The sequence below is a fragment of the Heloderma suspectum genome, chromosome 2 (assembly GCF_057233095.1).
Source record: "Heloderma suspectum isolate Gila_16-S chromosome 2, 16-S_ref, whole genome shotgun sequence".
Lineage (NCBI taxonomy): Eukaryota > Metazoa > Chordata > Lepidosauria > Squamata > Helodermatidae > Heloderma > Heloderma suspectum.
The window spans coordinates 257,439,980-257,452,399 of record NC_139459.1 but is presented as its reverse complement, the minus strand read 5'-3'; the positions used below and the strand labels follow the sequence as shown (position 1 = coordinate 257,452,399).

Sequence of the window (12,420 nt, the reverse complement as noted above, 5' to 3'; positions counted from 1 at the left end):
CAGGTTAGGCTTTTTCAGGAGTGGTCTAATTACTGCCTCTTTTAAAGCGGCAGGCACCACTCCCTCTCTCAAGGAGGAATTTACAACCTCCTGGACCCAGCCGGACAACCCCTCCTTGTTTGATTTAATAAGCCATGAAGGGCAAGGGTCAAGCACAGAAGTGGTCGATCGGACTTGGCCAAGCACCTTGTCCGCATCCTCAGGCCTCAGTAACTGAAACTCATCCAATAAAACTGGACCAGACGGTGCTCTGAACGCCTCTACCAATGGAACTGCATTAATGGTGGTGTCCAATTCATGACGAATCTGTGTGACTTTATCCTCAAAGTGCTGTGCAAACTTGTCACAGCGTGCTACCGAGGGTGCACCGCCTCTCCCCCTGGCCCAGAATGTAACAGGCCACGAACCACTCGGAAAAGCTCCGCTGGACGACACTGAGAAGATGCAATGCTGGTGGAAAAGAACCGTCTCTTTTCTGCCCTCACCGCCACAGAGTAGGCTCGATAGTGGGCTCTTACCTGTGTTTGGTCAGACTCAGCACGAGTTTTCCTCCACCTGCTTTCTAGCTGTCTCCCCTCTTGCTTCATTGCCCTCAGCTCAGGTGTATACCAAGGAGCTGGCCGGGCTCTGCTCAGAGGGAGAGGGCACTTGGGCACGATAGTGTCAACCGCCCGAGTCATCTCTGCATTCCACAGAGCGACCTGGGCTTCGACAGGAGCACCAGCCATACCAGCAGGAAAATCCCCCAGAGCCCTCTGGAATCCATCGGAATCCATTAATCTCCGGGGGCGGACCATTTTAATAGGTCCCCCACCCTTCCGGAGGGGGAAGGTCGCCAGGAGTCTAAACCTCAGCAGGAAGTGATCTGACCATGACAAAGGGACAGATGTTAATTCCTCCATTTTCAGATCACCATCCTCCTGCCCAGTCGAGAAAACCAGATCAAGCGTGTGTCCTTTTATATGCGTTGGGCCGATGACATGTTGGGACAGCCCCATGGTTGTCATGGCGGCCATGAAGTCCTGAGCCGCCCCGGATACAGCAGCCTCGGCATGGAAGTTGAGATCCCCCAGGACCATCATCCTAGGGGTCCTCAACACCAAGTCTGAGACCACCTCCATCAGCTCAGGCAGGGAGTCTGATGGGCAGCGGGGTGGGCAGTACACCAACAGAATCCCCAATCTGTCCCGGGTACCCAACATAAGGTACAAACACTCAAGATCTGCACTCGAATGAGCAGGAAGCCTGGAGAGGGAGATTGAATTCCTATAGACCACGGCAACCCCCCCTCCCCGACCCACAAGTTGGTGTTGGTGCTGCACCGAGTACCCAGGAGGGCACAGCTGGGAGAGAGTGACCCCTCCCAGTTCCCCCACCCAGGTCTCAGTAATACATACCAGGTCAGCCCCCTCATCCACAATCAAATCATGGATGAGGGAGATTTTATTTTGGGCCGACCTGGCATTCAGCAGCAGCACCACCAGACCCGAGGGCAGACTGGTAAGGCTTCCAGGAACCATCAGGTTGGGGGAAGAACCAGAAGAGGGGACAGCTGTAAGATGTCTAGCCCCTCTTCTCCTCAGCTGGCCTGTTAATCCCCCAATGCCATACCTCCCCCTGCCCGTGACCACAGTTATGGTGGCACCTCCCCGACCCCCTGAGTTGCCCAATAATCCTCCCAGGCACATATTAAAGTGTTAGGATATAAAATGCACAACAGTTTAAAAGAATATAAAAGATAAAAGAGATAAAAGAGAACAGAAGCTAAGAAGGAGCAGATAAAGTCCATGTTTGCCCCTTTCCCCTTGTCTTTAAAGCTGCTGCCCTCTGCTGCTGCTATTTGCTGCTGGTATTGTGGCTGCTGGTGGCTCTGGAGAGGCAGGTGGGTGGGTCTTCAGATCCTACGCGACTCCAAGTGCGACGCTAAGTGTGCACTTAGCGTCGCACTTGGTGCGACGCCAAGGTGCACGCCGAGGCGCTGCCTCTGGCAGCCCCGCCTTAAGTACCTGTGGGCGGGGGCAGAAGCAGGTTCAGGCTCAGGATCCACCTGATGCAGCTGCTGGCTGGTCCTCCTTCCCCAGGCTCCTTCCCGAGCAGCCTCTGGCAGCCCCGCCTTAAGTACCTGTTAAGTACGTAACATTTACGTAGCCTATCACGGCTGACTGCAGGGACGCAAACGGCGGTGGCTACGGTCGCCGCCATTTGCAGACCCGGCCGGCCAGGATTCGTGGCGGGAGGGACGGGGTGCCTCCCCCCCGGCCAGAATTTCAGGGGAAGGGACAGGACACCTCCCCCCCACCTCGAATCACATTTCGTCAAAAGGTAAGTGACTTTCGTACATCCCTAGGAAATACTATAACCTGTCCATGTAATAAAGGATGTAGGAAATAGTGGACAGCATCCAACACTGCTACTGCACTTCTGCTGGTTTTGTTGTGCTCATGGCCCATTGCGAGTGTAACAGGAAGTAGCACTTTCTAATGGAACCCTAGAAATGAAAAGAAATGCTTGTTTCTGGAGTGGGACAGGTCAGCAGAGCTCCCTTCAGCACACTCTGCTGACTGTGCCGTTCTGGAAATGAACATTTCTGCTCATCTCCAATTGTTTTGGGAACTGCTAGGATTCCATTGTGCTAATGGTAGGCCCCATTAGTGTGGGAGCAGTACTGGATACTGCCCAGTGTGTTGTTTTGTTTTACCAGTGGCCCTGACAAAGAGTATTGGACCGAAATTGTGTTTTCGTAGACCTCTTTTCACACAACATCTGTGCCCCCCCACCTCTTGAATATGCAGATGAATCGTCTTTGTCACCTTCGACTCTCCATCTCCTGATTTTGTGTGTTAAATTCCTTCCTGCATGGGAACAGGAGCCATGCCTCTCATATACAAAATTAGCGACAATAATAGGTTCTACATTTACATGCAGCCTTAAAACTAATTGTATTTAATTCTTTGTAATAATAGAGTCTTAAAAACAAGTTTCTTAAATCAGAAGAAGCTGCTCTCTAGGCCCATACAAAGGATAGCCACCAGAGATTTTTTTTCCAGTGTTGCCCTATAATTGTATATTTCTAGTCTGAAAACATAACTATTTTTATCCTTCCATTTCTGAAAAAGCTCCTTTAGGGAAATCCTACAGGGGACATAATTGTAACTTGTATTTTAACGCTTGCTGTGCTTCAGTGCTACTCCAGTTGTTTACTATTGCCCCAGGCAGGTGACTTAATTCTAGGGTGTGTTTTTTCATTCCAGTCATTAGACCAGGGTTGGCCAACACAAAGCCCACATTTGCCCCCTGCTGCCCCCCATGTAGGCCATGCTGCCCTCCATAATCCCCAGAAATCGGGGGGTGGGAATAAATTGACACCAACATTTGGTAACAAACCACTATGGAGACTTACTAAAGATACATTTAGCTCATTTTCAAGTTGATCTGGGGTGGGGGCACCAGTATGGCAAGAGTGCAGCTTCAGAGAGAGTGCTTGGAGGGGGGATTGGCCCACAGACCACCCCTCCATTAGACAATGAAACTTCAGTGGGCCCTCCTCCAGCCTCCATTGACAGAAGGGGGACAGAAGCAATAGTCCATGGGCTTGCTTGGGGTAGAAATACTTGTAGTGTCGTTATCCCATTTTGATTACATACTCTTGCGCCTTAATCTTGAACTCATTACTAGGAAGTCAGTCCAACTGGAATCAGGAGGATGCCCAAGTAAAGTCTTTGGGAACATTTGGACTTGGATCTGCTCTCCTCCCTCTTTACTAGGACAATGTTTCATAACACTGTGCACAGGGAGCTGCGTTGCCTGTCTTTTGTGGGAGGGTGTTCTTTTAGAAGCAATTGCCAAGGAGATCCTGAGGAAGTAGTTGAGGAGTCAGGTTGGTGGACCCTCTTCACCCTGCTCCATTAGACCATGGCAAATATGTCAGGACTTGAAAACCAGGGGAGGCTTAGGTGAATACCTGGGTCATCTGGGTCCTGGTACCAGCCCACTCCTATCAAATTTCTCAACACATTGAAAGCATCCCGCTCTTTTAATAGAGATGGTTATTGTTTAAACTTCTCTAATATGACAAAGCAGCAGAATTTAGGGCTTTCTGGTGTGGAAATTTGTGTCCCAGCTTGTATATTGTGAGATTGGATTCAGGATCTGCCTTTCATGAGATGAAAGGCTCCGCTCACAGAAGGTCCCTCTGCCCAATGTTTGGGGATGTCCCTTCCTACACGCCACAGCACACCCCATTGTGCAGGGTCTGCTGACCCTCTGTGTAGCATTTCAAAGGGCTCCCCTGGGAAGGAGGGGGCAGGGAAGTCCATTTCCGCCAGCACAGATGGTCCAGCTTAAATCAGGATCCAACCCTGTATTTACACTGTCTATGGAATATTGAGGGGCCGCGGTGGCTTGGTGGTTAAGACGCTGAACTGCAGACCGGAAGGTCGGCAGGTCAGCAGTTCGAGACCCGAGTGCCGCGTGACGGAGTGAGCTCCCGTCTTCAGTCCCAGCTCCTGCCAACCTAGCAGTTCGAAAGCAAGAAATTGCAAGTAGATAAATAGGTACCGCCTCGGCGGGAAAGGTGACAGCGTTCCGTGCACCTCGGTGTTCAGTCATGCCAGCCACATGACCACGGAAGCGTCTTCGGACAGCGCTGGCTCTTCGGCTTAGAAACGGGGACGAGCACCGCACCCTGGAGTCGGACACGACTGGTTGGGGACACCTTTACCTTTTATGGAATATTACCTTTTGATAATCAGTGTTCCATGCCTGAAGATGGAGCCTTTTTTGACTGAAGTTGAGCCAGTTCAGGGAGTCAGTTATGATTGTCACTTCAAAGGCAGTCTAATCTTCTTCTTGTGTATCAGAAAAAAAGTAGACCGTGCTGTGGAAATGCGGAGGTGCGTAACAAAACTGGGACTCTGTGGGGAAAAAAATAAAAATGTCGATTCTGGACCATTTGATTTCTTTCTCTTCTTCATAGTCACTCAACATATGCATTTACTTTTAAGAAGTATCTGGAGCAAATTTAATATAGTCAGCGGATTATTACATTTTACACGGCTGTCTGCTGAGCAAAGCTGTATAATCTGTAAAGTAAGGTGCTGATGAATGTCCTTGGAGGTAGGATTTAGAGGGTGGTGGGAAATCCCATCTTCTACAAAAGGGGATCTCCCAAAAATCATCTGAAGGCATTGCTTTTGAGAGCTGCAGCAGATGCAGTTCCTCTGCCTTTGGCAGCAGCTTGTGTTGCTCCTTAGAAACAGAGTCCTTCCACAGATCAAACACAAGTACATAGCCAGGTAATGATCTCTTATCTTTTAGGTGACACATGCACAATGGCAGACTACAGTCAACTAAAGGGTATCCTTCTGGACCTTCAGTCTCACCGCCAGAGGCAGCAAACTCACCCAGGAGAGGACAGAACCCAAAAGCGCTTCTTAGTTGAAGATATGTTTAACCACTTGGATATAAATGGTGACGGGCACCTCAGCAGCTCTGAATTGGCGCAGGTGGGTTTGTCGTTCAATGAAAATTGAATTATGAAGTGAATCACATTTCCCATTCAGAGTGTAAATTGAATGTAACCACAGTGGGGTTCTCCTGAGAATAGCCGTTTGTGAAACAACTCAAAATTAGGCTATGAAATCTTGTGCCATAGCTGAAACCTTCCATCTGCCTTAGAAGATGGGGATGTTATTTTGAATAGTTAAGGCTATTTTGCAAAATAAGACTATACTGAGGCACATTTTCCCCCCTCTTTACCTCCCCAGCAAATATAGGTTTGCACCGGCAATCTTCCTTTTTAAATATGCCCTGCTTGCTGCCAAACATGAGACCGTATTTGCATTGAAAAATATTTAAATTAGAAAAGTGGCAATCATTCCTCTGAGATGCTTTAATAGCATAAACTTTATTAACATCTTTATTTCTCAGCCATGCACATAACCTCCTTTTGTAGGTGCAAAGGTGTTGATTATCAGTACAAAATACAAAATTCAAGACTGCGTCATAGAAAATAGTGATTTTATAATTACCAGCATGCTGTTGTCTTCATGTCCTACCTATAGACTTCTGGGAGATGTCTGGCTAGCCACTGTCAGAGAAGGGGCTCTGGGCTGGGTTGGATGGTCCCTTGATCTGTTACATATGTTCGCATGTTTTGGGGAGATGACACCATAAACAAAAATGTCTTCTTTGTATTATTGGTAGCAAAGAAAGTCGCACAGGGATTTAAGTTGTCATTTCAATCCCTACAATAAGTAGAGAAATTCAAATCAATTGGGGAATTGGTTCCTTTTTCATTCTGTGTAACTCCAAAACTTTGGTGCTCTTTTGCTGGCTGCAGTTGATCCAGTGAAAGATGACACCAACCTTACCGATTGTGTATATTTCACACAGAGGAAAACACGCTTTCCTCCAACCCCCTTTTCTTCTTGCATTCTTCCTACCCTTCCTCCAAAGAACTTGAGGAAGCCTAGATGTCAAAGTTAAAATATCTGACTCTGAAAATTCATGCAGGATTAGAGATGTTTCCCAATTCTGTAATTCCTTGGTTTGGGAAATTATAGTGATTAATCCACCTATGATTAATTATAATTATTAATCCCCCTCCAAGTTCTTCTATTGAATTAAAATCCCATGCAGTCACTTGCCTCCAGTCCTCCTCCCACCAGTCGCCCTCCCACCTACTTATCTTGTGCTGAAGTTTAAGCCATAGAGATGGGATAGAGGACCTGGATATCCAAAGGAAGTCCTCTTCCCAAATCTACCTACCTGAGGCCTAAAATCACCAACAGAGGCCCTTCCCTGAGAGCTCCCCTCCTCTGAAATTTGGAGGCTGGCTCTGGGAGAGAGGGTCTTCTCAGCAGTGACTCTCCACCTGTGGAATGCTCCACGTATAGAAGCTCACCTGGCACATACATTAATAATGTCTGCCTACAGTGCTAGGCCTTTTAGCATCATTTTAATATCTTGTAACATCACCTACAAAATAGTATTAGGGTGCAATCCTAATTGGATAGTCAGCTGCCTCCAAACAGTTGACCATCCAATGCAGGGTGGGCAGAGCATGGACGAGATTTGTGGCTAGTCAACCAATTTTGGCTCTGTAGGTGGGGACTTCAGAACGAGGCCGCACAGAGCATAGGAAGCGTTGTAACAACATTTTCGCGGTCTCCTCCCCTCACTGCTCCCAGAAATGCCCTCTTTTTGCCCACTCCACGCTGCAGTTATGAGCGCGGAGACAGGGAAGAACTGCACCACCTATGAGGCGACAGAGGAGGGGGTGGGGAGTATGGTTTCTGGGAACGAAGCTTGAAGCCCTAGCTCCGAGCTCAGTTCCCAGAAACCAGAAAATCCTGTGGCCATCTAGACATTGTCTAGCGGCCATGGGACTGGTCTCCCCGTCTCTGTTTCCTGCCATTTGCTTGTTTTTAGCCTTTATAAGGTTGTTATAGCTTTCTGTGATTTGTTGCTGGCATTTTGTTTTACTCCGTGTTCTACTTCTAGATTGTTGTGTGGTTCTGCAATTTTGTCTTATTGATGGTAAATATTGGGATTTTATGTTTTAAATTGTTTTAAGCTTATTTATTGTATGTCACCCAGATAACATATGGTATGGAGTGACTTACAAGTCTAAACAATAAACCAATCAAAAATAATAATTCTAATCTCTAGCAGGGCTGTATTATCCATTAGGCACAATAGGCACAGTGCCTAAATCCTACAAAACTCCCAAGGGCCTATGAAAAAGTTCGGGCCTACAAAAAGATTCAATTCCATTAAAGCAAATTCTTGTTTTATTTAACAGTTTATTCATACAGGTATAACATGTCTTAAATAAATGTAAGTTAAATGTTAACTTTGCTGCTCTTTTTGTTAGCAAAATCACAGATTACATTTTCATATTTTTTATTATTATTATTTTGCAAAAGCTCATTTTCAATTGAGAGTAGTGCAATTGAACATAGTCATTTATGTCCCATGGTGGATTTAAGACTGTTTGTTATATGTTACGACTTTAAAAAAGAGCTCTCCACATCACAACTTGTTCCAAAAATGGTAATATACATTCTAACATCAATGTTGACATTTGGAAAACTTGTCATCAACTACTCCATTATTTGTGAAATGATCATTTCTGCCACAGATTTCCTGTCTGCATACATACATGAGACCACTAGAAATTCATTTGTGAATGCATGTTCAACATCTGACAGGTATTTATCAATGCCCTTGCTTTAGAGGTCACTTCATCACTAGACAATTTCTGATTAGCTCTGCTGTGTAAGAGCAATTGTTGGCAACTGCACCGGTCAGTAGATGCACAGAAAGCTCCTGGTATGTTTAAATGACAAGCTATGAATGTGGAGGAGTATCTGTAGACTCTGGACTATTGTTTGGGGGTTCCCTGGGGATATTTTGGAGGCCAGACTCTTCCCAGGGCTATGCCCCACTAGCCCGATGAAACACACACATACTGCCTCTGAATACAGATCTACGATTATGGGACTTATACGGTGTAAATATTTATCTATAGATCCATCTTGGGGGCCTATGATTATGAGAGTTCCTAGGGCCTACAAAGACTTTAATCCAGCTCTACTCCCTCCAGAGCTATACCCCAGTTGACATGCTCAGCTCTTTCTGTCTGCTGCCGCTTTTTACAGTTTAAATTAAGAAGTATCATTGTGGCAGCTCACAACGGGTGACAAGGCTGTCTGGCATGCAGTATCCTGGATGTATCTTGTGGGGGGTGGGCCCCTGAGACTGATGCCCAGGCCCCAGGAAATGTGGCTGGAGAAATTTGCTGCTTGCTGCTTACTCTGAGTGGCTGTGGCAATGCTTTTACATTTAAACTGTAAAAATGGAGATGGGGAAAGAACCTTTGGCCACCCCATGGTACACTAAAGTAACTCAGCCAGCCCTGATAATGTCTTAGAAACTCACCACACCTTCCCTGAAAACAGCCCAGACCCCTCCCACACCTTTGTGGGGGATGAGGGATGAAGATCTTCATGAAATGGTTGAGAGAGGGGCCAAAGCCAGGGTGCGGGGCTGGGGGATCTCTAGTCTCAGCTCACCTAATCGAAGCTGTAGATTTTTAAAATCAGGAAAACCACCTCGGAACAAGGTTGGAATAATAAATTAGCCCAGTTTGTGTAGTTCTATTATATTATGGATTAGCATTATTAGAGTTAGCGAAACCATACCAGTTGAAAAAAAGTGTGCTGCTCCTTTTGTAGGAGACAACGATATCATTGCTCAGACTTCAGCATAAGCATGGGGGATGCTTTCAACTCCCCCACCCCCTGAGATCACCATGGAAACGATATTTGAACCCAACCAGAAGGTAGCACAGTTTGTTTGCTGCCACTTTTATCTATATACAGTTGACAAGTCTTAACATCTTCACCAGACAATGCAGGGTGTTAAACTACATTTTTTCATAGATTTCATAGTAATAGCTATAACAAAAATCAAGTACTGTAAACTGGGTTGCAAAAGCCCTGCCTCTCAGAAGTCCAAGGCTCCAGGTCCTAACGAAGCATGCATGCCCTCTCATTCACACACATTACAATTCCACCTATTTCTTAAAAATAGGGTTCCACAGTTTCACTCACCTCCTCATCGGTGGGCAAGTGCACCTCCCTATCTGGTGTGTGCCCCTGCACTTTGACCAAAAAAGCATCTTGCAGGAGAAAAGCCACCTCTCCTTTCCTCCTCCATTCTTCCATCAAGACAGGGGTTAAAATGAAACTCCCTGTTTTTCCACAGAAAACTTGGGGGAAGAAAAGCGGGGTGGGTTTTCTTCCTTCTCATTATGCTTTTGCAGGACGCAGCAAAAAATGGTCCATAGGTCCGTATTATCATGTGCCGTCGCTCCCAGGGGCTTTTCTGGCTCAGTTCCAGCGCAGAGCAGGACAGTGCTTCCCAGCTGCTTCAGGCAGTTAGAATCTGGAAAACCAAAAGAAAAGGAAGTTAGCAAGCCCTCCCCTTCATCCTAGGATTTGGTGACAGGCCAGATTCTAAACTGGGTCACCATTCGATCAGCACATTAGTCTGGAAGTTGCAGACCAGTTAAGTCTGCTTCATAAATCAGACCCACCAAATTCTTCCCCCCCATCCCAGCTCTCCCTTCCTGTTGGGATTTTGTGGGAGGCGGTGAGGTGCTGCTTGCACCTTCTGCGAAAAAGAGCAAACGCTCCTCCATTCCGTGGGGACATAGGAAGCTGCCTGTACTGAGGCAGACCAATGGCCCTTCTAGCCCAGTCTGGTCGACACTGACTGGCAGCGGCTCTCCAGGAGTTCCTTCTGCTGGGAGATGGTGGGGATCAAACCTGGGACCTTCTGCATACAAAGTGTGTGCTCTACCACTGAGCCGCACGCCCTCCTGAGTACCCTCAGCTAAAGGAGGGGCATGTGGTGACCAAATAAATGGATTTGACTAGAAAGCCAAATCAAAATTTGTGGACCCCTGCTTAAAAACATTCTGATAAAAATTTACAGGGCATTCTGTAGAAAGTTGATTGAGCACAGATGATGAATTTCCACAGGTTCCTGAAATGTTGATGATAATGAATGGTTTGTCTTGACCAGCCACCGTGGCCGTTGCGATTCTAACATAAAATAAAGCAGCATCATAAAGAGCGATCATAAATCATGCATATCACTTACAACATACCTACAAAGTTGATTGGCCGTAATATATTTATTTTACCAGCTGCTTTGTTTGTGTTGGAACATACTCTTTTTCAGTCCCATCTAATGAGCCTTGGAAGGAAATCTACATATTTTAATTGTCACAATAGGATGACATACTGAGATGTTTTCAATGAGTTGTTTAGCAACATCTTCTCCCCAGCTGAATCGTTACAATAGATCAGAGCAGGGCAGACCATATAGCATCCAATAAGTGCTTAACTCCTGACTGAGCACTAATTGGTTGAGCTTATATGTGATAGTATTTTTCTGGCTTGGAAAAATCATAACATGTCATTGGATGTGATTCACTGACAAAGCAAAGTGTGAATGCAATCATGCATTAGGAATAGTAGCTACTATATATGATGAATGTCCTGACGTAAGAAGTGATATTCATTATTTTACTAGCAAAATGTCCATCATTATAGCTGGTGAATATGTTTGAAGAGAGAGCTTGTCTATTGCCAGGGCCTTGAGCACAGATGCATGGGTTGTGCTCTCATACAGATTGACTGTGTTCACACGAATGGTGGCACCCACCATGGCTTAAATAAGCCACTGTAGGTTGCGACACATGATGGCTGCCATTATGAATATTCAAGCCACAGTGAGCAATTGCCGCAGCTTATAATGAAGTGTGAACCCAGGTGGGATGGCTTGTTGCCATGGTTAACAAGCCACCCAGAACCCATGGGATGTTGTAGGGTTCTGGGGTGGGTGGTTATTTAAGCCAGTGTGGGCTAAGCCACTCATGAGGAGTGAGCTGGTTTTATCCTCACTGCAACAACCCCACTTCCCAGTACAATTCTTAATTTTTCTCCCACAGGTGTGGATAACAAACATGTATTTGTCTATGGGAAAATAAGGTGATTCACTCAAGGACACCACTGAGGTGTGGGCTAAACTTGTTCTCAGCCTCTTGTGAACCTCCATTAAGAATCAAGCCTGTTCATACCTTCATATTAAATTTTGTTGAAAGCCACAACATCATGATGATGATGATAATAATAATAGGCCAAAATTTAAAAGAGGTACCCTTGGCTATTGATTTTGTTGGATTTAGATAACTCCATTAAAGGGGAGGACAGAGAAACTTATTTAAAATGTAGAACATACTTTTGTTGTAGCAACCCAGATAGCTTTGGAAAACCACTGGAGATCTGCCAGCCATCGCTCCCACTCCCAAATTTTGAAGTGCTAAAGAAAAAGAGGAAGGAAGGCAGGCAGGCAGGCAGGCAAGCAAGCAGGCAGGCAGGCAGGCAGGCAGGCAGGCAGGCAGGCAGGCAAGCAAGCTGAAATTTAGCCCTGGGAAAGTTGCCAACTTATTTACTTCAATTAATGTCAAACCATTCTTTTCAGCGAGAAAAAAATGTCCTTAGCAATAAGAAAGCAGAAAGTCAATATTTGTCCTTTTAGTTCTTAGTCCAATCCAGTTTTAGTCACTGGAAAAACCTGATTAAAATATCCCCTCCTCCCGTTTATTCTTATGAAATATCAGATAAACTTCTGATTTGTGAGTATACAAGCCTATTTACTGCTTTGGTAATTGAAATGTTATTATCATTTAAAACTTTAATGCATTTATGGAATCACTTTCATAAATCTGCTGAATACATAGCTGCTAAAGCAGTTTCTTTTCAGGCATTAAATCAAAGGAGCCTGTCAGTGTTATGAAAAGTTAATCAATTTTCAATACAAAAGTAGGCAAAGGCATAGTTCCAT

At 45.6% G+C, this 12,420-nt stretch overlaps 1 protein-coding gene across 1 annotated transcript in view; it reads left to right on the top strand.

The window, feature by feature from the left end:
• Positions 1-12,420, top strand: part of FSTL4 (follistatin like 4) — a 662,050-nt gene that overhangs the window by 384,069 nt on the left and 265,561 nt on the right. Inside the window, exon 4 of the mRNA XM_084838897.1 lies at positions 5,317-5,504. Within this exon, the coding sequence (XP_084695023.1) occupies positions 5,317-5,504 (188 nt within the window). The remainder of the gene's footprint in view (positions 1-5,316; positions 5,505-12,420) is intronic.